This window comes from Oryza glaberrima, chromosome 3, assembly GCF_000147395.1.
Source record: "Oryza glaberrima chromosome 3, OglaRS2, whole genome shotgun sequence".
NCBI classification, from domain to species: Eukaryota; Viridiplantae; Streptophyta; class Magnoliopsida; order Poales; family Poaceae; genus Oryza; species Oryza glaberrima.
In genome coordinates, this window is record NC_068328.1 from 4,389,801 (window position 1) to 4,413,534 (window position 23,734).

The window sequence follows — 23,734 nt, forward strand, 5'->3', positions numbered from 1 at the left end:
ATTGGACTGAGATCAAAAAAAAAAAAAAAGAAACAAGATTGGACTAATCCAGTTCTTTACACGCAAATCTGAACATACTCCGTAAGAAAGATAATCCTTTTCTTTTGGAATGAAAATATTCTGCATTGATTCAGAAAGGAGGATGCTGCTAACCGCCCATGAAATTAAGTGTACATCAGTTATTCGTGATGGCTGATGGACGTATTAGTGTATTACTCCTTGTTTCAGCAACACCAGCGAAACAAACAGCATACTTATTGAACACATCAATCAACCAAATTCAGAACCTGAACAGGAAAAGCATCCCCACCCCAAGTTGTGGCCATCACTTGTCCATCCATATGATGCATCTCAGGCTCTTTCCCTGCAGAAGCAAATCGAAGGCTGTGTTTATCTCCGTCAGGCCTACCTCATGAGTGACCAGCTTCTCCAATTCCAGCTCCTGCATTTGCATTTGCACAACACACACAAAGCACATGCATTACAATTAGGAAGAGTCTAGTTTCGTCTGAAACTGAAACCGCGAACTGAATTTATAAAAACGCAACCTTGTTCATGCATTTCTCGGCGAGGATTGGGATGTCAGTTTTGGGTTTGGCCCCACCGAAGAGCGATCCCATGACGCACTTGCCGAACAGAAACTCGAAGGACGGCAGGCACAACGGCTGGCTGTCCTTCTCGACCCCCAGAATGATCGTCTTGCCCCGTCCCTGCATTAACACACGATTATTAATTCCCGCTGCAAATATTCTCCTCTGAATTATTAACACGCGATTATTAGATCACTGAATGTCTGAATCAGTGTGGTGAGATCAGAACTGATTTGGTGCTTCTGACTGCCTCAGTCATCACCGACGAGATACCGATGCACTCGAAGCTGTAGTCAGCGCCACCGTCTGTCATCGCATTGATCACCTAGGATAGAACAGAATTAACAACGTTGACTGACGAGTTTGGATCCATTAGCAGATGATTTCTGTAGGGTGGTGCCAAATGGCGTGTTTCCTCACCTCACTGACGGATTTGTCGCCGAGTTGGGATGGATTGACGAAATCAGTCACACCGAACTCTTTTCCTGCAAAAAGTAGAGGTTTCTTCAGTTGTGAGAAAATGCAAAGATTCTTCTTCACTGCGTGTTATACACAGGAAAAATAATTTGGACTTGCCAACTTCCTCTTTGTTAGGATTCAAATCAACACCGATAATCTTCGTTGCTCCACACATTTTTGCCCCTTGCACTACCTGAAAAAAAAAGTCAAAATATTTGCAGCGGTCGTCAACTCATCATGTATCCGAGTAAGAAATTACACTGCTTCACCTCTAGCTTACCGCCAATCCGACGGATCCCAGCCCGAAGACAACCACCGACGAACCGGGTTGCACTTTGGCCAACCTCCATGCTGCTCCTACCCCTGATCGACATTCAATGATGCAATGAATGTCAGTGCACAGTTCAGAGGTAAGGCAATCAGGCAAATGGCATTTCAGGCTCAGGCTCCCCCAATTCGTTTGTAGCGTGCTAAAATATGGAACTGTTTGGTAAAACTCAAATCCTAAATTTAACTTCAGGAGTTGAGTCTGAACTATGAAGTGGAGTTGTAGAATAGTTTAAGAGATTTGCTTCAGTCCAAAAAAAAAATCTCGAAGTACCAGTACCTCACGGTATCAAATCGTTTTCAATCGTTGGATCTAGCAATGCCCATCCTGTCCAACTAGATCAAACGATCGGAAACGATTTGGTACCGTGAGATACTAGTACCTCGAGATACTTTTTACTGACCGGAGCAAATCTCGTAGTTTAAACCAAGCTTCGTATATCTAGTTCATTTTGTGAAAGACGTTCCATCCAACTCCGTATCCATTTTAGGTGAAGTTGAAACTGTTTTTGATTGATTTGGCTCTACCAAGCAAGTTCAATATATCTGCGAATCTCAGGCTCACCGGTGCCGCCGCAGCAGCCGAGGAGGCAGGCGATTTTCGGCGGCACGGCGGGGTCGACCTTGACGACCTGGTTGACGTCGACGACGGTGTACTGGCTGAAGCTGGTGACGGCCACCGTGTCGCTGAGCGGCTTCCCTTCGCCGTCCCAGAACCTGGTTGTGCCGTCGCGCCGCATCCCGGGGCCCATGGTGAACGGCACGGCGGTGCACTGGTTCGTCCACTCCGCCGCGCAGCTGGCGCACGAGTCGCACTGCCCCATGAACGTCGGCACCACCGTGTCCCCCGCCGCGAACCCCTCCACGTTCTCCCCCACGCTCTCCACCACCCTTAAAAAAAACAAACAGATATAGTTAGAGATTCTCGAATTCGAATTTTCGGATTGGCGAAGAGGAAAATTAAAGCATCAGGGAAGAACGAACATACCCGTAGGCCTCGTGGCCCAAGATTCTTGGAAAGGCAGGGTCTACCTATTATGAAATTATAAAAGCAAATTATACGTGATTCTTTCACATGGTTTGATCAGATGGGGGAACGTACGTATACCTTGTGCCAGAGGGTGACATCGGTGTGGCACAGGGAGGTGCAGATGATCTTGATGCGGATCTCGTAGGCTTTCGGAGGATCGACGACGATCTCCTCGACGATCAGTGGCTCACTGGCCGCTCTACAGACCGCCGCTGCATCGTCGTCGTCGATATGTATCAATCATATATCATGCGTGAGGAATTGAGTAGTAGTAGTAGTAGTACCAAGGAGCTATGCAGATCTGATCTCTGTAAGTGAATTGTGTACCTTTGCAACGGATGGGCTTCAGGCTCTGATCTTCCATTGCGGCTGGATGGCGAGCTTAAGCAGCACTGCAGCAGTGTATTCTCCAGGGCAATGTTCTGTGGCTATAAATAGATCCCTAACTAACCTACCCCAATCATGATGGAACGAATAATCGATTTCACCCATATGTGGTAGGTTTGATTTACTATCCTTAGTCAATACATGCGATAGAAAACAAAACATGAATAAAACTCTGTAGTGGAGTCCGCTAGCTTTTGCTTTGCCTGGCCTCCACATGGTGAACTGGTCCTGATTAGGACCTTGTTGTTTTCAAAAAAAAAAAAAAAAACTCTCTATTCCGCTTAATGAAACAGTACTCTCTCCGTTTTCTAATATATAACGCTGTTAATTTTTTTATACGTTTAATCATTTGTTTTATTAAAAAATATATAAATATTATTTATTTTATTGTAACTTGATTTATTATCAAATGTTTTTCAAGCATGACTTAATTTATTTTATATTTCCACAATAATTTTAAATAAAATGAATGTTTAAATATTGATTAAAAAGTCAATGATGTCATATAGTAAAAAATGGAGGTAGTAGTAGAACTCATGCATCTTCCAAATAAAAGTAGAAATCAAAACACTCCATACAAACCACTACTGTTTAGCAACCTGTTCACTCACGTCGTTTTCTCGGACTTTTATGCTAACCTTTCTTCTTTTTAGGTTGTGTTTAGTTCACGTTAAAATTAAAAGTTTGATTGAAATTAAAATAATGTGATGAAAAAGTTAGAAGTTTACGTGTGTAGAAAAGTTTTGATATGATGGAAAAGTTGGAAGTTTGAAGAAAAAGTTTGTAAGTAAACTCAGGCCTTATTTTTGGGAGATATAGTGTAGGTCAGCTAGCCAGGATCTTTGCGGTGGAAGTTGTCCACACCCGTGTTCAAATGCTATATCTGACATATGGATGATCGCATTTTCTTGTTCCACTTTTCTAAAATTTGGTAGTACATACACATATAGATGCATTCAACCTCCATGTCTCTCTATTCTTTTCTTATATGTACGGCCAAAGTGATGATCGCCTTGTGTGTTCCAGTTTTCTAGAATTTGGTAGTACATGCACGTATAGATGCATTCAACCTCCATCTATCCTGTTCATATAATACCGCCAAACTACAGGTATATACACATGTGGATATTTTCAACCTCCATCTCTATCCTTGCCCCACCCCTATAATGCCATTGGCAATATACGACTACATGCACATGTTGATGCTGATCTCAACCTATGTTTCTAACCTGTCCTTACCCTGGCGGATTTGGTTTTGGCATACCCTAGTAAATCATGGTAGTAAGGTAAATGCCCAGGTACCCCCTTAATTTTGACATCGGGTAATGTGATCTGATCCTAAATGCTAGTTACTCGTATTATGTAAGCAACGGATTGCTACCACCGAATAAAGCTCCAATGGAAGTTTAGACAAAATTGTTGTCACCCTGATGAATAAAACAACTCATTTTCCCTAACAAAGTAGTGTAAAATAAGAGTAAGTCAATTATTTGATCCACTTCATGAACCTGCAACTCTGAAACACGACTATACCTAAGCAGAGCAAGAGTGAAGCAGCTTCAACCGACCCCGAGCAGATAATATCTTTTTTTTTCAGAAAATTGCTTATTTGATTCTATTTTAAAGCGTAACTATAAATTAGATCCTATTTTTTTTAGGTTTTCTCATTTGATCATGTTTTTCAAAATCGAAAATGGAGGCTGACCTTACTCGCAAAGATAAGATAACGGTGTTAACTAAGGGACTAATTATCTTTTTTACCCTTACTCATTTCACCCGGTTGTATCAAATTTTATTTTTGTTTGGACATTTTAAACATATTTGTAACGAATATGGCATAGCTTGATATATTTTAGACAATTTCAACAATTTGGGCTTAAAATTTGATAAATTTGGCTTAAATTTGACAATTCTTACTTCTATTTCTAAAAAATGACATAATTATGGCAGACATACAAAATTTTAACATCATTTTCTATGTCTTGTTCATCTCAAATTACATTAAATGAAGCAAAAGCACATTCTCCAGGCATTCTCCAAATCCAACTAACATTCACATCCAACATCAATCACACCAACAGCAGCAGCCGCCACCATAATCACTACATCCTCCAGGCGCAGCAGGCATTAGATGGTGTCGATTTGAATAAGTTGGGTCAAATAAACAAACTAGAAAATATGAGATAAAATTAGTAGTTAGGTCTATAAATATGGTCAAATGAGCAATTTCTCTCTTTTGGACCGACGTTAGGTATATCATGCATTCACGCTACTATCTCATTTGGAGAGTGAGAAAAGAAAACAACCTCACTGGCCGATATAGCCCCTCGGGCTGAAGTAGTTTTTCTTATACCAGGAGTGAATTATATTTGTCAAATTATAGGGATATAGTTGTATTTGTCAAATTAGTGGGATATAATTGCCTCTGTTACATACTTACATCAGAGAATTAAGACATATTGTTTGATTTTATAAAATGTGGGCCGGCCGGCCGACCGGGCAGAAGGTTTATTGATCAGTTTTCAGTTTTCAGATCTTTATTATATTTAACTTATCTACTACTACGTACTACTAGCATTTGTGTCTGCTAGTATCATATCAACATCTGCATTCATTGTCATATCTGCAGTGCATTCATGGTCACATCTGCAGCGATAAAGATGGAGTCTGTTTGTACATATGAATAAGCGAGGTATATCCGTCGATAACGAGGTATTCGTGATGGCTACATTAATTACAAGATAGGTTGGTCTAACTTTTCAGAAATACTCGTAAAGATAAGAGCATGTAATCATTCATATGACTGAGAATATGTATGATATATATATATATATATATATATATATATATATATATATATATATATATATATATATATATATATATGTTTTCTTATATAAATTAGGCCTTGTTTAGTTTAAAAAAATTTGTCCAAAAACGTCACATCGAATCTTTGAACACATGCATAGAGCATTAAATATATAGATAGAAAACCAATTACACAGTTTGTATAGAAATTGCGAGACGGATCTTTTGAATCTAATTAGTCCATGATTTGCCATAAAGTGCTACAGTAATCCACATATGCTAATGACGGATTCATTAGGCTTAATAAATTCGTCTCGTTGTTTCCAAGCGAGTTATGAAATTAGTTTTTTCATTCGTGTCTAAAAATCCCTTTCGATATCCGATCAAATGTCTGATGTGATGTGATACCTAACGATTTCCTTTTCGTGAATTAAACACACCCTTAAAAGAGGGGAAATGTCATGCGTGATTTGGTCCCACTCTCGTGTAGGCGTGTAACGCATGTGGCGTGGTGATATGATATGCCCCAATCAGATTCTGGCAGTGTGGCAACTAGCAATGACCCTGTTCTAAAAAATATAAAAAATAAATAGCAATGACTCTGTCCCTAGCGAGATTTTTTTTAATTTTTTATTAAAATATTTACAGAAATATTTTTTTAAAAAAACGCACTTCTAGAAGGTGAGAGTCGAGTAGATTTGTAAATTTCCGGAACAGAAAAATTGTCTTTAAAATATTTTACTAAAAAAAAAATTTTAAAAAAAAATCTCCCTAGCGAACCCTGTTGAGAATTGAACTGGACGACGGTTTTGCCGTGGAATAAGTTCACTTTGGGTCCCTTTATTTGTCACCCATTCCAATTTTCATTGCTTGTCTGCAAAACCGGATACGACTCGTACCTCAACTTATGAAAACCGGGCAAACGAGTTTCCTCGGCGGTTTTGAAGGCGGTTTTGGCTGACGTGGTGCCTACGTGGCTTATTTGACTAGGTCTTCGTTACACGTGGCATTGACGTGGCGCTTACGTGGCAATTCTACCTTAAAAAATAATAAAAACCACGGGGCCACATGTCAGCTGCACACAAAAATAATTTTAAAATAGTGGGGCCCACGTGGGCCCCACATGTCAGTCTCATTCCACTCTTCTTCCCTCTCCCTTCTCTCTTCATCCTCACTTCTCTCTTCTTCCCCTCTCTCTCTCTTCTTCTTCGCGGGCAGCGGACGGCGCAGGTGGGCGGTGGAGCAGGCGAGCGAGGCAGGTGGGCGAGCTCCGGCGGCGGCGGCTCGGCGTGCGCCGCGGCGGGGATGAGGAGGCCGGCGGCGGGGTGGCCTTGGCCGGGTGCCTTGGTGGACTTGGCGGGTGGCGCGGTGGCCGGACCTGGGGTGGTGGGCGCCGCGGCGGGGGCCGGGGTGGCGGGGGTGGTCGGCGCGGCGGCGAGCGTCTTCTTGGAGGAGACCGGCGGCGTGGTGGTCGCCGCCGCCGCGGGGGTGGGCGGAGATGGCGGATTTGGGCGGGAGGTCGCCGGCCCGACTCACTCCCCGCCCTCCACGACGCGCTCGCCACCACCCACAAGGAGCGTCGCAAGCTCAGGCCCGATTTGGGCGGGAGGTCGCCGGCGACGGTGAGGTCAATGGAGGAGGCGGTGGCATGTTCAACGTCGTGCCGGGGCTCGACGGGAAGCCCGGCTCCGTCTCGCTCGAGCTCGGGAGCAAGCCTGGGTGCTTCTTGGTCGCCGGCGCCAGCGCGAAGGTGCAGGTTGGTTGCAGGAGCCGCGGCAGCGACGGGTTAATTAATTCTTTGATCCTTTCTATGCTCAATTTAGTAATTAGCATGGCAAATAGCAGTTGAATGGGAAAATGAGTTTGGTTTACATGTACACTCTGCCTCTCAGTGTTTACTGGAGTAGCAGTGTTGTTACTCTGCAATGTCGGCTCTTTATCTTGCCATTCTTTTCTTAGAAAGAGTATATACCTCTTGATGCAGTTGAGTATACTGGAGGAGACCGGCGACGGCGAGGTCAATGGAGGAGGCGGTGGCATGGGCACCGACGCCCAGCTCATCTCCGCCGAGCGCCGCAGCCAGGGCCACAGCCGCCGGAGCCGTGCCACCGTCGCTAGAGAGGAGAGGGGAGAGAGAGTCGAAGAGAGGGAGATGGGGAGAGAGAGAGGAGGAAGAAGAGATGGCTGAGAATGACATGTGGGGCCCACGTGGGTCTTACCATTTTTTTATTAATTTCTATGTAAACCTGACATGTGGGCCCTTGGAGGTTTATTATTTTTTGGAATTGAATTGCCACGTAAGCGCCACGTCAATGCCACATCAGATGAAGACCAAGTTAAATTAGCCACGTAGGCGCCATGTCAGTCAAAACCGCCATTAAAACCGCCGAGGGACCTCATCTGCACTGGTTTTGACAGTTGAGGGACGTGTTTTATCTGGTTTCCGGTTGAAGGACGAAAATCGGATTCGTTGACAAGTTAAGGGACCTAAGATGAACTTATTTCTTTTGCCGTTCGGTTCGATTGATTGGGTCAGGCCCATCATCTGGGCTTATGGATAGGCCGCGTTGGCGTTGGCGTACGTACTTCCGGCCCATCACCGAATCGATCTCATGCACGGCTGGGCCATATCCATCCATTAAGTAGCCCCGACACTGATATATCGATCAATCTTTAGGCATTTGTAAATTTACCACTATTTTTTTAATTTTGTAAAGATACTATTCGAATTACAGTTCCAGTGTCATTTCATAATTTTCTAGTGGCAGTCTTATAATAATAATTTAAAGCAGTGGCAAATTTATAATTGTCCTCATCGATCTCTTGATCTCTCGAGTTTATCCTGAGAACATGTCCTACTTGTGAGTTGTGACTGAGTCAAATACTCAAATCCCATTTTAGACGGATAAACAACACGAAATATCACATATTAGAGCAGGTACAGTAACAGGCTATAAACCAGCTGTAAACATATTTTAAGCAGATAAATAAGGAGAGAGAAGAGTAGCGGGCTATAGATTTATAGCCAGCTATAGCACGGACTCCAAGACACCGGGTGTGTATGACAGGTAGGACCAGGTATTAATAGTGTAGTATATAACTATTGTATAAATAAGCTATTAGATTGGCTATAAATAAATTGAAGTTAGTAGTTGGTTATACTATTAAACTTGCTCTTATGCACGTAACACTCGGTAACTGATGACGAAGAGTCTTATCTGACGCGAGTTTTCGTCATTGAAAAATAATATCTTCGACGCTACTAAACGTCTACCACTACACCAATTAGACCAGAAACACACGCTAATTAATCCAATCTTATCTCAATGATGATCAAACTACACACTTTGTCCCCGAGCAGAATCGGGATCCAGTAGATCACGCACGAACGCAGGCAGCATACTCAGTGTCCATTGACAGTCCTGCCCTTGCCCGGTCAAAGACGAGCTTTTCGGTCAAAGCAACTCCCCGTGCGTGCTCTCCATATTTAAAAAGCTAGAAAGCGACCGGAGTTTAAACAAAGCGCGCAAGATTACGGCTTCACATGGCCACTAAGAGCAAGTTTAATATTATAGACCACTATTAGCTTCAAATCATTTATAGTCAATTTATACAATAGTTGCATACTATACTATTAATATCTGGTCACATCTATCATATATATATTATGTTTTAGAGTTCGTGCTGTGCTTTTCTATCTCTTTGTTTATCTCTTTAAAATATATTTATAGCTGGCTTATAGCCTACTATTGTACCTGCTCTAAACCCCCACCTCGTAATCTCTTGGGACTTGTCTTTACGTACGCCAACCTCCTCTCGTCGCGTCGTCCCCTTTGGGAACACATCTTTTTATTCCCATGGAGCTAGCTATGGTTGCAGTTGCCGATTATTCCATAGATTAAGATTGCTTTGCTTTGCTTGCTTCTGTGCTCTTCTGCCGCTTTTCACTTCACTCTTTGCTTCGGCCCGTGGTCCAGCCAGTGCGGTGGTGGATTCTGTGGTCGTACGGTCCCGTGTTGCTGCTGTGATTGCCCTCCTGTGTGTGTGAGATACTGTGATCTGGGGCCATGAACCTTCTGATGTTTGCTTTTGTACTTAAAAAAGTTCATTAAGGAGTGATTGCCATGTGTGTGTGACGGAATTGGAAAGCTATATACCAACGCTAGGGCGATACGTGGCTGGATCTGAAAATGATCACGACCCATGCAGAACTGAACATGTGAATTTAAACACTACTACTATCGATCAATCACAAAGATAAATCCAGGTGGGCAGTACAAATCCATGACAATTCCTAGTCACAAACAGACCGACACATGGCACGCAAGTGCAAAAGGTTCAGCTGAAATATCCACGGCATGAGTCAGCTGATGGCTCCCTCAAAATCCATAATGGAAAACCAATTGATAGTGCGGTAAGAGGAAACATAAAATATGATATACTATTTGTGAGGTTTCAATGAAATATCATTCAGTGCACCGATAAAATATCACTTGGTACATTATCTTCCAAATAAAATGTCACTTTATTGAGTTTTAAGACCAAAAACCCTTATATATGGAGAGAGAGAGAGAGGGGGAGGGAGAGGGTAGCGTCAGGGATAGCCAAGCTCGACAGCGGCTATACTCTCAGGATGCTGGAAGCAAAACGCGCGGGTGGTGGCAGCGGCACTGGAGGTCTCGCCGGGAGGTAGAGGTGGCAGTGATGACGACAGCGAGAGGAGGACAGTGCCACGAGCAGTGAGCGTACACTGGCAACGCCCCTCCTCTCCCGCGCGCGCATCGTCCCCTCCTCTTTCCGTCCTTTCGTCCCCACGGCCCACCTACCGCTCACCGCCCTGTTATCCCCGCTGCCTTCTCCTCTCGGCGAGCCTTGTAGCGCCGCTAGCATGCACGCTCCCTGTTCGTTGTCTGTCTTCCCTGACGCTCCCGTCTCCCTCCCTCCATCTCTAGAGTTAAGGGTATTTTGATCTTAAAACTCTTTAAAGTGGTATTTTATTCGGAAGACATCGTACCGAATGGTATTTTATCCTGTGTATTATAGTAAGTGGCATTTCATTAAAATCCTACAAATGAAGTGGCACATGATCTATTTGCTAATGGAGTTGACACCTTGCCAAGTGAGGATTCGCCCATGATTATTTGTATTGAAATTATTTGGATATATACCTGAAAGCAACAGTAGTTAAGAAAAAAAAAAAGAAGTGGTAAACTCATTTGAAAAAGGTGATAATAAGATAACTATCGAACAATTGGTAACTCGTACATTAATTGTTGAAACTGATTTTTTTAAAAAAATCATTGGATTTTCTAAAAAGATATTAAACTTTTTTTAAAACCCATTGATCTGTTGGCTGTCAGGTTCGCAATGTCAAGATTCATGGATATATTGAAAAAGATAAAATCGTTAAGGCCGGTAGATATATTATTGGATTAATTTGTAACTACAGGTAAATTAATTGATAAAACTTAGTATATTTTCTGTAATTTCATCAGATTTGCTAAAAACTGTTGATTTTTTTTAAAACAATCGATTTGCGGACCACCATAAAGATTTGTGGTGCAAAATATGGAAACAAACCTTGTTGGTTATTGTGCGGTGTGCCTCCACTGGTAGCCAACTTAGTAACACTGTGTGTATTCTTTTATACATTAGTTGTATGCTGATGACATTACGATTTCTTTTTTAAAAAAATAACATCAGAAGTTATATAGTTAGTCTCATTTTCATTAAGCTAAGTTAGACGGATAGATCAAACCAAAGTTTCATATTAAGAAAAGAATAAAAATATGATGAAACAGGGTTCTGTAAGAATTTCTTAGAGTTCATGCGTACGCATCATGCATTAGCCACTACTGAAAATCCGAGAATGAGTCATGATTGATAGCACCATCATCATCGGACATAACAAATACCCTTTCTTCTCTCATCCGTTCCGCTCTACTTTGCTATGCCAACTACTCTTCTCTCCTCCTTGTGATTGCTTTGCTCATCCCTCTTCGCTGCCCCGCTATAAGGTATAGGGTGTCGTTTTGAATCAAGTCTTAAATACTTCTATATCGAAGCAGGGATTTAGGTCGTACTACTTCATTTTTATTGCCCTAAAAACATAAATATAAATTCATATTAGTCAGTTATACTAGGGTTTGGTGTTTCCAATCAGCATTGTCGTTTTTCTATTAACATCAGTATGCTTCTGCTCCGATAGGTTTGCTTTAGACACTAGCACGATTTAATAGGGCAAGAATTGCCGTTTTCCGATTGATATCGACATGTCTCTGTTTTCATAGTTCTATTTATGATATTATAACAAAGAGCTACTATTGTATTTCTTTTATGTCTGTCTGATTTCATTTTATTTCATGGTAGGTTAGGTCCCGTTTAGTTACTAAAAGTATTTCCCAAAAATATCACATCGAATTTTTGACCATATGTATGGAGCATTAAATATAGATTAAAAGAAAAACTAATTGCACAGTTATGGAGGAAGACGAATCTTTTGAGTCTAATTAGTTCATGATTAGCTATAAGTGCTACAGTAATCCACATGTGCTAATAACGGATTAATTAGGCTAAAAAAATCGTCTCGCGGTTTTTAGGCGAGTTATGAGATTAGTTTTTTCATTCGTGTCCAAAAACTCCTTTCAACATTCGGTCAAACATCCGATACGATATAAAAAAAAATTTCATTTCGCAAACTTAACATCTCAATCGATTTCGACCAATCTAGCCGCTATGTGCACTCCTTTTCCTCTGCTGGTTGCCCACGAGAGCCTATCGCCTATTCGCCTCCTCCGCTCCTCAAATCCCAATCCCCCACTCCCACCTCACTCCCCCCCTCTCTTCGCCTCCCTCTCTCTCTCCTCCGCCATGGTCATGGACAAGTCCAGCCTCCCGCCGCCGCCGCCGCCGCCGCCTCCCGCCTCTTCCGCTTCCGCCGCCGCCGCCTCTTCCGCCCTCAAAGCCCTGAACAAGTCATCCTACAAGATCTCCAAGCAGACCTCCTCGTCATCTCTGGCTTCGATGAAGGCATCCCAATCGCCACCGCCGCCGCCGCATCCTCGCCGCCCTTCTCCTCCTCCGCTCCCGCCGCCGCCGGCTCCTCCTTCGTCCGCCCCCGCCGCGGTTGACCACCCGCCGCCGCAACCGCCTGTGTACAACATCGACAAGTCCGACTTCCGGGACGTTGTCCAGAAGCTCACCGGCTCCCCCTGCCACCTCCTCCCGCCTCAGGCTCAGCCGCCGGCCCCCGCCGCCGCCGTCTCCATGCCCCCTCCCCAGCCCCCGCCTCCTACCATCATGGCGCCTCCGCCCCCACCCCCGCCGTCGGCCATTCCGACCCGCCTCCACCGCATCCGGCCGCCGCCGCTGGCTCCGCCCCGCCCGCCGCCCATCCTGCCGCCGGCACCGCCCGCGCTCTCTCCGCTTCCGCCGCTGCCGGCCGTCTGCATGACGGCGGAGTCCCCCATCTCGGCCTACATGCGCCGCCTCCGCGGGATGCCGTCGCCGATCCACGTGCCCACCTCGCCGCTCGGGTTCGGGTGCCTGCCCTCTCCACGGACGCCGCCATCGCCCGGTGTACCCATGCCGGCCACCAGCCCCCGCGTCCGCGACCCGTGACCGAGAACCAGCCATGGGTGCTCCTGCTGCTGCTTCCAATGTGTAGATATGGCCGGTGTAGGAGAGATCTGGCGAGGCGGCGGCGACGACGAAAGGAGGAAGGAGCAATACAATTACAATGTGTTAGCTTCACCTTAAAATCTTAGCTCAATTTTTTTTTAGCATGTTCTACCTACCTTATAATATTTTATTGGTGTATATGGCGATGAATTGATCATGTTTGGCTAATTTTGTAACAAGCTTATGCAATATGTAGTAGCAAAACTCAAATCTTTATATGCAAAATTTATTTAGAAGAATTTCATGGAAGATGATTGTTCATGATCTGATTTCTTAAGGTGTTGGTGAATCATGATCCTACATGCCTTGTACTGGAAATGTTTTGAACTACTCCGTAGGTTAATTTGTTTGTGTTTGTGAAGTACAGATTACACCTCAGAAGCTGATCAAATCTAAGCTCGGTGCAGATGCCACCAGATGTTTGAGCTTGGTCTTTGATGAGTGATTGGTATTTGGATCATTGTTCATGACAGATTTTGTTCTGTAGGCGATTGCAATTATGCTTCGATTTCTGGTGTGATATCGACATTTTTTGTTTTGTTTTCTGGTGTGCAATGTGGCCATCTAATTATGGCTACATGTGGTGTAAAGCATATGTTTGGTGATACATCGCCGTTCAGCTTTGCCTTTTCTCCTTTTAATGATGGATTTCATTTGTTTATCGTGAGTATTAGAGCCTTTGCAGGTTGCACGCTCTAGAAATTGTATGAATCATTATATCAGCAGCGGCAAGTTTCCTATCGCCAGTGAGGTAAATGATACAAAGTTTATTTACTTGATCACATTGACATCTTGTAATATGGAAATGTGTGAAAGAAAATTTTAACACTCTAGCTGATGCTTCAATAAGCACTTAATCAATGGGTGACTGACAAGTATTAAGTGGAAAATATCACATTTTTCTATTCTCGATTTTCACTTTCAGAAGCTTTTGACTTCAGTGAATTAGTGGTGAAGTGTCGAGCTGTCGACATTGCAAAAGTGGTCAAGGACTCATGGGTGAACACGGAGGGAACATATTCGAGGTACAAGTATATGGCCTGAGCACACTTGCTTATCTTGAGCTCAAACGGAGGTGAGCTTGTGAGATATTCAACTTAAGGGAATTTTACTGTGTGTCAAGTTGATTGAAAAGCAACAGCCGAAAATCACAGGTGTCCATTTCTGCCATCACATGAAATCCATTTTAAAGAGATGATGAAAAGATACAGGTGTATATGGTCTGCGATGCAACATCTGTTCTGTTATTTGGTCCCTTTGAATTTTCGTTCTTCTCCGCTAGCCTGTGCTTTTGTTGCCACAATATACTTCTTCCTGACGTTATTCGTTGTTTTTGTCCATTTGTTAGCTTGACGCCACCCTTCCGATGTTTTGCTATCCAAGTTACGTGGTTTCGGCAAATCATGCGAACCTGCGTAAGGTTTGAACAGCATGGGAAACACTTGCAGCTGTATACAATTGTTTAGTTCAAAGAGTCTTATTTCTCTGTAGGCGTTCGCTTGTGCCAATGACTACAGGTTTGCATCCAAATTGTATGTCAGATCTGAAGTAACCTGTTTTTAGAATTAAGGAATTCATGAGTTTAAAAACAGAGAAAAAAAATCATGAACCAACTCATCTCCCACCCATAAACTCAGAAAATCTGTAAAAGTAAGATCACAAATCACTAGCCAGGAAACTAGAAGTGTTAAAGGCACATGCGAAACTGCCCAGATGAGTGGTGTACTACCAAATAGCTGTTGGTGCTTGGGAGGAAGAAGTAATGGTAGAACATGACGTCCTATCTGTCCTGGCATGAAAATCAATTCACACTGGGAGCCTCCTGTGCAACGGCAATCTTTACTGCGATGGGAAGAAATGCATAGCTGGGCTTTTTTTCTCATGGAGATAAATGACTGGGATTCTGTAGCCAACAACTCAAGTACCTCTCCATTCATTCCGGTTTCAGGCAATTTACCATCCTCTACACTCTCCACTGCCTTGGCTGGCAGTGCTTCCAAACCTGTGCTTCTTTCTCTGATTCGCTCTGCCTACCCAATCTAGCTGCCAAATGGCTGCACAATTGCACTGCCATTGCACTCGTCGTTCAAGCTTGCTCTGGAACCAAACAGCTACTGGAGGTACTCAGTCTGAAACTGCAAGACGGCGGTCTGCTCTGGGTCTTCACAAGGATGTCAAGGTTGGTCGTCTGTCAGACCAGTGTGCCATTTCTAGCCAAGACTAAACCAGAAGCCAGTGCCATCCCAAACAGAGCATGTAGCCGAACACAGTAATACTTTGCCATGAAAATCTTGCTGTTGTCCTGAAATTGTAATGTCAACCTTATAAGGCGATACCGAAATGGGGACAGTTTTTTTTTAAAAAAAATAAATGGGAGAGTGGTATGAGAGACTTACTTCATGGTTTTTCAGCACATAGTCCACAACCCATTTGCCCACAGGGAGTGTCAAGGCACAAAGGACCTGAAATACAATAGAAGTAATGGTTGAGTTTAGAAAGTAAGAACTGGTTTGGGATCGGTATCTCAACATGAAGCAGTAAGGAACATTGGCTCACAGTGCAAGCTGATGGAAGAGATTTGCTCATGCCAAAAGCAGCCAAAAGAACATAAAGCGTGACAACCCCAAGAGTCACTAATCTTGATCCTGTTTTGGTGCCAATTCTTACCTGTTTGTAGGTTCAAACATACGAGAGGTAAACGATTTTTTTTTCAAAGCTGCACAAGTGAAATGCTAAAGCTAACTTTAGGCATTGGTCATAATCATAAATAGAGAAAATTACCAGGGGAGACATTTTCCCAACAGCACGATCTCCATCAATCTACAAAATATCAGACTCCATCACTGACAACAACAATAATATTCATAGTCATCACAGCACATTGCTAAATTATGCCAAAGGAATTATACCTGATGAAAATGGCTGCAGAAGAGTATCAGGGTAGTCGTCAGCCCAACTAGAATGGATGAAGCAATGACTGTTTTACTGAGAGGGAGAAGAGCTGTTCCGCTGTAATTGAAGCATCTCAAGACAAATAATGTAGGTGCAAATGGCCATTATATCCCCTTGGAAGTGAAAGTAATAGTGGGAACCTTCTTGCTTTAGAGGATACCTGGAAATGTTTCTGCTGCTGTTTGAGAAGTAGAAAGCTGTGGTTGCCAATGGACCAAATGCAGCAAAACATAATGGTTCACCTAGTCCCCTGTAACTTAGTCGGAATGGTGGGCACTACACAAAGAGAAAATACAAAAGAAGAAATGTCTGAGATATTGAAGAAATCGAGGTGAAACATAGTGAACTGCTAAAATGCTTCAGCTTTAGCTGTTAGTAGATAGCTTCTTGCAAAATGGCACATTTTTTATGTGCTAGAGTTCATGATGATTCCTCCGAAAAAGGGTAGAAAAATTTACCTGATAAACATAGCCACAGATGATTGCACAGGTTACCGATAAAATGAACCTGGCATCCCCAGCTTGGGCAAAGGCCCAAAATAGCCCCATAAATCCGAATAGGAGAGAAATATTTGCAGCATATTGCGTCATCGTTCGACTGCAGAGTGCATTACGATGTAACATGTTTTCACTTCTAAAACAATGGTTGCAAACTATCTTTAAAAAACAAAAGCTTGCATAGTAGTTGCATTATTGCTTGGTATTAGCAGTACCTGCCAACGATGTTAACAACAGATTCCTTCTTGTTCTTATCAGCCCCAGTATCTGAATCGTAAACATCATTGCTGCAATGAAATCAAACTCTCAGGAACAAGTGAGCATGATAAAACGTAACAATGGATCAATAGTGATTCCCATGTTAGCTTTTGTTTATCCTTGTTAGTGTGCCCTACCTTAGATTGAGCCAAGTGATCACAAGGACTGATGCAACCAAGAGAACAAAATACCGTTTACCAAAGAATGAACCCACATGATGGTAAGCACAGGCGCTTCCAACCTGCAGGGTAAGCGAAATATTTTTATCGCACACTTTGCAGGAATATATTTTGATGAACACAATGGTCTTTTTCATCAAGGAATAGAGTAGCAAATTATGTGGCATGGATAGACGGATTGAACGAAGCTTCACCAATATGCCGCTGCAAAGTGTGTCTCACAAGTCGACAGTAAAATTACTCACCGTGAGTGGCACAAGCGCCACGGAGTAGATTGGAAGCTTTGCCGCCCTCCAGAGCAGCGTCCCTCGGGAGAGCTCAACGTCGTCTCCTGCGCCTTCACCGGACGCGGCAGTAGCGGTAGCGGAGCACTGAACCGCGCGCGGCCTCCTCGCGGCGGCGGCGGCGGCGGAAGCAACGCTGCTGCGGCGATGATGTGGAGGCGCGAGGTGGGAGACGAGGAGAGGCGCGAGGGCGATGCCGGCGAGCGGCATCGGGCACCGGGCGCAGGAAAGCGAGGGGGCTCAGGTCAGACGCGGCGTTCCATGGAGTGTGCCGCCGTGTCGCGGCCAGGCGCCGACGCTTCGGTTTGGTCTGCATGGATAAGGCTCGGTCATCGGTTGGTAGATTTACGTCGGCTGGGCCGCTGGGATGTGAGGCGGTGGGCAGCCCGCAGCCGCAGGGTCGGGTCGGCCTCCATGTCACCTGGCCTCCATACCACCTGTCTCAATTATAGCCGGAGTCCAAATTTCGTCCTTCAGTTGGTAAAAGAGATTCATTCCCTAACAATTTATATCAGTGCTGGTTATTTTGGCTCCCTAACAATTTCGACGGTGGTTTCATTCCAACACCGTCCATAGAGGCCGAGACGATTCACGATTGTCCCACACTCCCACTCCTATTGAAACAGTACATATACTGTGGGAGTAGTAGTGCCTCCCAATACGCCATTCTTTACCCATACAGGCATACTCTCGTGTGCATGCTATGCCTTGCTACTCTGGCTAGCACTCGCGTGCCGAAGAGTAACACCGAGCCGACACACCAGTTTGAGTTGAGGTATGTGAGTTCTGCCGCGGCAGTATGGCAACGCCGGCGCCGAGCCGACGCGCACGCGCCCGTGCTGCTTATCCTTTTGCGGGCGCTGCTGGGTTCCGTGACTGGTTGTCTCCGTGGTCTTTCATAAACTGCTACAGTTTTCTCATGTCCTGATCCAGTGAGCTAAATATTGGGCCTTCTGTACATCAGTACGTCCAGTTCTTCGTCGGCCTAAGATTTTACCATCAGCCTAATTAGTGAATTAGGTCTGAGTATCTAACTGGTTATGTATAGCAAGATGTATATTTCCCCTGAGTAAAGACATTGTCAAATCGGTCAGAGACTAATTACAAAAACCTAAGAGGACAATGTAGTAACATATAAAATTACAAAAAAAAACACGGCGTAAACTTAACAGGCTTGTAGAAAAGCGTAAAATTCCAAGAGAACGCACTGCCTCCCAAATCCGTGACCAAGAAACTCGGAAATTCAGAAACGACAGCAAAGTGCCTGCCCCATTCCTCTCCTCTTTAGTACCACCTCGCCAGTTTAGAATGCATTGCACCAGCTTAAATAGTCAGCTCACCGACTCTGCACCGCCGAGCTCAGTAGTGAGAGCTTGTAACCCATGTGGGGGCATCAGGTGGTGTGGATGGTTGGTGCTGAATTTGGGCTTGGGTTCATGTTGTTGTTAACTATGCTGGCTTGCCCGTTCCAAGTTGAGTAGTGGGTGGGAGGGGCTTCGGCGAAAGCCTTGGGTCTCTCCGGCCCTGAAGTGGCAGGCACGGCGTGAGGCTGGCTTCACAGAGCAGCGATCACTGCTCGCTTCCAACTGTGGAAGGATAAACAGGCCGCTGCACCATGGGCCCGCTTCTGGCCCAGAGTTCCACTATTACAGACCACCATCTTTTTTTCATTTTCGACATCGGTTGCAGGGTAGAAACCATTTTACTTTCGCATGTGTCGTATTTACAATATAAATTTAACAGCAAACTGTAGAGAACGAATCAATAATATATCGATAGACAAATCAACGCAAACCGACCTTAGCTCAGTTGGTAGAGCGGAGGACTGTAGTTGTTGCAGGTAATCCTTAGGTCGCTGGTTCGAATCCGGCAGGTCGGATTTTTTCTTTTTATAGCTTATTTTTTCTTTTTATAGCTTCTCAATGAAGTTAAACACCTCAAACCATTTCGTGATGTTAGATTGTGATCTAATGATATGTATTTCAAAAGCTTTCTTCATGAACTTTTTTGTGATGTTCTTAGATGATGTGATCGACATTAGAAGAGGTGCATTTTAGCTGCAAATACTATCATAAGAATATAAATTAGATGCTGAATTGTCTCCCGGATGAGGTAAAAATGTTACATGGTGATCACCAAATGCATGTATGTAGCTCCTCCACTTGTGCTCTGTTCTTCCATTTCAGATAACAAAGTTTCAGGAAACGCTTGGATTGGAGTGCGCACCAAATAAACCAGGATGATTGTGCATTATTTGATCCTACAGCATGGCGCATGACAGTTTCGAAGATTAAGCACATCACATTTGAAATTTCCCTCCAATTCAGTAGAGCATCATATGCCTAATTGCCTAGCAAATTGCTTCACTTCCTTGCAAGGCTGAAGCCCTGGTGAGGCCTGCTCTTGGACCTGCTCCTGCTGCCCCTATGGCTGCCGCTCCCATTATCCCTCCCCCGGTTCTTCACCGACGAGCCGGCGCTCTGGCTCAGCCGCCGCGACGACGGCGTCGGCCGCCTGCGCGAGCTCCACCCTCCGTTCCCGAGCGCCGCCTTGGCGACGCTGTCCTTGGCCGCCTCCCGCGCGCGCTGCGGCCTCACGGGCTGCTTGTTCAGGTACTCGAGCCGCGACAGGAGGCCCGACGCCGCCTTGCGGAGCGCGTCGTCGCCGATGTTTGTCTGCACCGGGTTGCCGACGAGGTTGAGAGCCCTCAGCGAGCTGTAGTTGGCGACGAGCTGCCCCAGCGCCTTCGTCGTGGTGATCTTGTTGAAGCTCAGGTCCACCACCGCCAGCTTCAGCAGCCGGTGCAGCCCCTCCACGTCGCTGATCTTGTTCCCGGCGAGGTACAGCTCCCTGATCGCCCCACAGTTCGACAGCCCTGAACGAATCGAAACCACAAATTGTTCACTTCTTTTGATTCAATTCACACGAATAGTATAATTAACTGCAGGGTACACTGTCATGTCTCATGTGATACTAGCTCGCATGGTGCATGGAAACAAGCTAAGCAGTGCGTAGGATGGACCGGAGCGGACCGATGTGGCATCCAGTCACGCTCGCGCACAGCGGTTTCTTTTCTTTTCTAGGGACGAGCAAACCTGCGGGACATCCACTCGATTCCCAAGGTTCTGAAGAAGTTGGCCGAAAGGAGCATGGGACACGGTCACGAGTATCGTCTATCAGAATGTACGAATTGTACTATCCGAAAGGTAAGAATGTGATATGCCTAGATTGGATATCTGATGGGTGTCAGAATGCGGCGCCCTGTGTATGTACTCGTTTCTGCTTATCAATCTGGAGTTGCCGGTAAATAAGGTGAAGCACATGAACCTTGTATCGATCCCTTCAGTGTCACAGTGTGTGTGCCAGCATTAGTTTCAGAGCATGACATGACGCATCGTTACTGTGCACTACTAAAGTCTGTACCATGGACCATCCTAGTACTTAGCCCGGCCCAATGTCTATCGACTGCCACCGATCCAGAAGTGCACACGAGCATTGCACAATGAACAAGATCCACGCAAAGCCTGGCTTTCACCAGTAGCAATAAACTTACTGAAAGAAATAGCTGTGATATCTGACGAAATGCTTACCGTGACCAATCCGTGAAATCTTGTTGTAGCTGAGGTTGAGCACGCGCAACCTCGTCAGTTCGCGCAGCCCCTCGATGACAGATATCTTGTTCCTCGACAGATCGAGTGAGTGCAATCCCTTAGGCAATGATCCAGATGATATTTGAACTGCAGAACGAACGGATTGATCAGCCAAGAAAGAGAAACATGAAGATTAAATTGCCGCACGTAAAATAAAAATATTAGCACATAATTAATTAAGTTTTAATTATTATAAACTTGATAAATGAATATATTTGATATTTTAAAGCAACTTCTAGTTTGAAAAATATGCTAACGAAAATCGATATAAAATATGTATCTTAACGAGAAAAGAACGTGATAATTTACCGATGAGGTTGCCGGACAGATTGACTGCCCGGAGGCTGGAGAACGGCGAGATCACCGGGATGACAGTGAGCCCCATCCCCGATATGTGCGCCACGGACGAGGACGTGGTGAGCGTTTGTATGATGCTGTTCGCCTTGATGGCCTCGCCGGCCATGCGCCGCCGCGCTTGGGCGGGGAACTTGCCGCCGAACGACGAGGGCTCCCCGATCTCCGTGCAATGCGGGCGAGCCGTGTCGTCGTCATCGTCGTCGTGCTCCACGATGCATTCCTCGTTGGTTTTGAACGGGTTGTCCACGAGGCTGTTCACCCACGCGCTGACCCGGTCCAGCGACGTGGCCTCCGACGAGAACGCCATCCACTGGTTCGGGATGGGCTCGTGGCCTACGGCGATCCCCTTGTTCTTGACGTCGGCCGTGGCGGCGCCCGCGTCGAGCGTGTCGGACGCGTACCCGTCGTGCCGCTGCTCCGCCGACGGCACCGCTGCTGGTACGGTCGCCGCCGGCCGGTGCAGGTTCCGGTGGCTTCGCAGGAGCAGCCTCCACCACAGCTTCCGGCTCCGGGACGGGAGCACCTGGCTGGACGAACACTTCTTCAGCATGACGTGGTCGGCGCTGCACGTCGTCTTCACTGACGCGGCTGGGCTGTCGTCCGGCGCGCCGACTGGGGTGGCTGTGGCTGAGCCACCGGCAGGCAAGGCCATGAGGTCGCCGTAGGAGAGCGACTTCGCCGGAAGTTCGAACGCTTTCGAGCCACGCCTCGCCGTCTCGATGTTGGAGCACGAGCGTTCCAGCCTCGATGCCATGGCCGGCACCATGAGGCCAACCCCGGGCTCGCTAGCGTCCGGTGCTGCGGCGGCGCTGCTAGCATCCTTGTCGGCGGCGTCGCTGTTGTAGCCGGAAGAGTCTGCGTCGCCGCCGGCGACGAGGTCGACGTCAGATGTGTCCCTCTTCACCGAGACCATGTCATCGTCCTTGTCGCGGCCTTCACAAGCCAACTCAGCGGCGTTGAAAGCGACAACCTTTGTGTCACATGCCAGGACAATGTCACCACCGCCTTTCCCGATGTCGACGGTGTCCGTCCCCTCCATGAACTCCACCGGTTTCACCTTCTGGAACTCATTGCCACCAGACTTCTTGCCGTAACCAATCTTGCTCGTAACCTGCCATGTTCAGAGCTGATAAGAAACAAAAACTTAAACCAAAATTCATCAAAGAACTGGGTCTCCTAAGAATATAATCCACCAACCTTTGATAACTTCCTCTTGCCGGCGAGAAGAGCAGAGAAGCAGCTGATCTTGGTCATCTTCCCCAGCCACAGCACTACTAATTCTCTTTTAACACCTCAGAAATCTCACCTGTTTCCCTTGTAAAACTAACAGAAAAACTACTCCCGAAAGAAGCAGCCTTGTAATTCTTAGCCGTTGTCTATGGGAGAGCCCTTCTTCCAGAGGAGAAAAGCGGCGAAAGGAAGGGTGCCTGCATCCTCCTGCGGCCGCACGACGGTCGGGGCGCCGCGCGGCGGTGCGGCGGAGAAGGCCAGATCGATCGAGCGGCAGGCTGGGTAGTGTACTGTGCACAAAACACGGGGGAAAGTGCAAACGCGCTCGCGTGGGCGTGGGCGTGGGCGTGGGCGTGGTGTGGCGGAGGCAGAAATAGGCAGCGGACGCGAGAATCACAGCCCTCGGCTCGGATGGTCATATCCCTTGGCATTTTTATACGGTATATCAGCGGCGTACGAGAGTTGGTGCCGGAAAAGCGCGGACGCCAGCCTACTTGGCCAACAACTACCCGCGAGGGCGGTGGGTGCCGTGTGCCACGCGCGGGCGCGCGACGACGAGACGAGGGTGGCGCCTGGCGCGCGCGGGGCAGCTTCCGACGTCACCGCGGCCCGAAACAGCCTCGCGCCGCTGGAGAAGTTGCTCGGGTTTTTTTTTTGGGGGGGCGCTTTCGAGTGGCGACCTCGGGTCTGTCGGGTCTTGCACGTACGCCTGCTTTACGTCGTACCGTGATACAATTGTGTTGTATTTTGGGTTTGACTTTGGGAGAGGGATCGGAGACGGAGTTCTTTTTGGCCCCGAGCGTGTCTGCGTGTAATTTAACTCTACTTTGGCCGCGCTTCGGTCACGGAGGATGACGTTTTGCGTGGGTGTTCGCCTGTTCGGTGTTGTCTGGTTCAGTTTACACGTTGTTCGGCGCGGTAGGCCTACATAATCGACCCCCACCCATGTCGAAATTCATCCCTCGCCACGGGCCAGGGTAGGCCTGACGCCCTGAACCTGATTAAATTATCGGTCCAGCTGCAAACAGGGATACTCATGCACCACA

General features: G+C 46.1%; 5 protein-coding genes and 1 non-coding gene across 7 annotated transcripts; 3 read left to right on the top strand and 3 right to left on the bottom strand.

Annotated features, from left to right (window-relative positions):
- Positions 1-38: 38 nt before the first annotated feature.
- On the bottom strand, positions 39-2,859 carry LOC127765442 (alcohol dehydrogenase-like 2). Its single transcript, XM_052290349.1, has 10 exons — positions 2,734-2,859; positions 2,485-2,618; positions 2,365-2,408; positions 1,942-2,267; positions 1,330-1,412; positions 1,167-1,242; positions 1,011-1,075; positions 820-915; positions 549-710; positions 39-442 (listed from the first exon to the last, which is right to left on the bottom strand). Exons 1-10 carry the CDS (start codon positions 2,768-2,770, stop codon positions 326-328), a joined length of 1,140 nt encoding a protein of 379 aa, XP_052146309.1. The 5' UTR covers positions 2,771-2,859; the 3' UTR covers positions 39-325.
- Positions 2,860-6,794: 3,935 nt separating this feature from the next.
- On the top strand, positions 6,795-8,294 carry LOC127768275 (uncharacterized). The gene is made up of 2 exons (XM_052293823.1): positions 6,795-7,357; positions 7,586-8,294. The coding sequence occupies exons 1-2, from the start codon at positions 7,100-7,102 to the stop codon at positions 7,787-7,789; spliced, it is 462 nt and encodes a 153-aa protein (XP_052149783.1). The 5' UTR covers positions 6,795-7,099; the 3' UTR covers positions 7,790-8,294.
- A 4,069-nt stretch (positions 8,295-12,363) lies between these two features.
- Positions 12,364-13,520, top strand: LOC127768250 (leucine-rich repeat extensin-like protein 3). The gene has a single exon (XM_052293790.1). The coding sequence runs from the start codon at positions 12,472-12,474 to the stop codon at positions 13,219-13,221; it is 750 nt and encodes a 249-aa protein (XP_052149750.1). The 5' UTR covers positions 12,364-12,471; the 3' UTR covers positions 13,222-13,520.
- Positions 13,521-14,825: 1,305 nt separating this feature from the next.
- On the bottom strand, positions 14,826-17,771 carry LOC127768249 (2-carboxy-1,4-naphthoquinone phytyltransferase, chloroplastic). 2 transcript variants are annotated; one of them, XM_052293788.1, is made up of 10 exons: positions 17,413-17,771; positions 17,126-17,229; positions 16,946-17,017; positions 16,692-16,830; positions 16,394-16,509; positions 16,191-16,305; positions 16,063-16,101; positions 15,838-15,948; positions 15,678-15,743; positions 14,826-15,583 (listed from the first exon to the last, which is right to left on the bottom strand). In XM_052293788.1, the coding sequence occupies exons 1-10, from the start codon at positions 17,659-17,661 to the stop codon at positions 15,473-15,475; spliced, it is 1,122 nt and encodes a 373-aa protein (XP_052149748.1). In that variant the 5' UTR covers positions 17,662-17,771; the 3' UTR covers positions 14,826-15,472. The 2 variants fall into 2 exon arrangements, with proteins under 2 accessions (XP_052149748.1, XP_052149749.1); XM_052293789.1 differs by having other exon boundaries at positions 16,191-16,290; positions 17,413-17,770.
- A 1,474-nt stretch (positions 17,772-19,245) lies between these two features.
- Positions 19,246-19,330, top strand: TRNAY-GUA (transfer RNA tyrosine (anticodon GUA)). Its single transcript is given in 2 exon segments — positions 19,246-19,282; positions 19,295-19,330. It is a non-coding gene; the product is annotated as a tRNA-Tyr (tRNA).
- Positions 19,331-19,497: 167 nt separating this feature from the next.
- On the bottom strand, positions 19,498-23,113 carry LOC127765213 (uncharacterized). The gene is made up of 4 exons (XM_052290062.1): positions 22,656-23,113; positions 21,411-22,569; positions 21,042-21,188; positions 19,498-20,326 (listed from the first exon to the last, which is right to left on the bottom strand). The coding sequence occupies exons 1-4, from the start codon at positions 22,710-22,712 to the stop codon at positions 19,815-19,817; spliced, it is 1,875 nt and encodes a 624-aa protein (XP_052146022.1). The 5' UTR covers positions 22,713-23,113; the 3' UTR covers positions 19,498-19,814.
- Between the last annotated feature and the right edge of the window lie 621 nt (positions 23,114-23,734).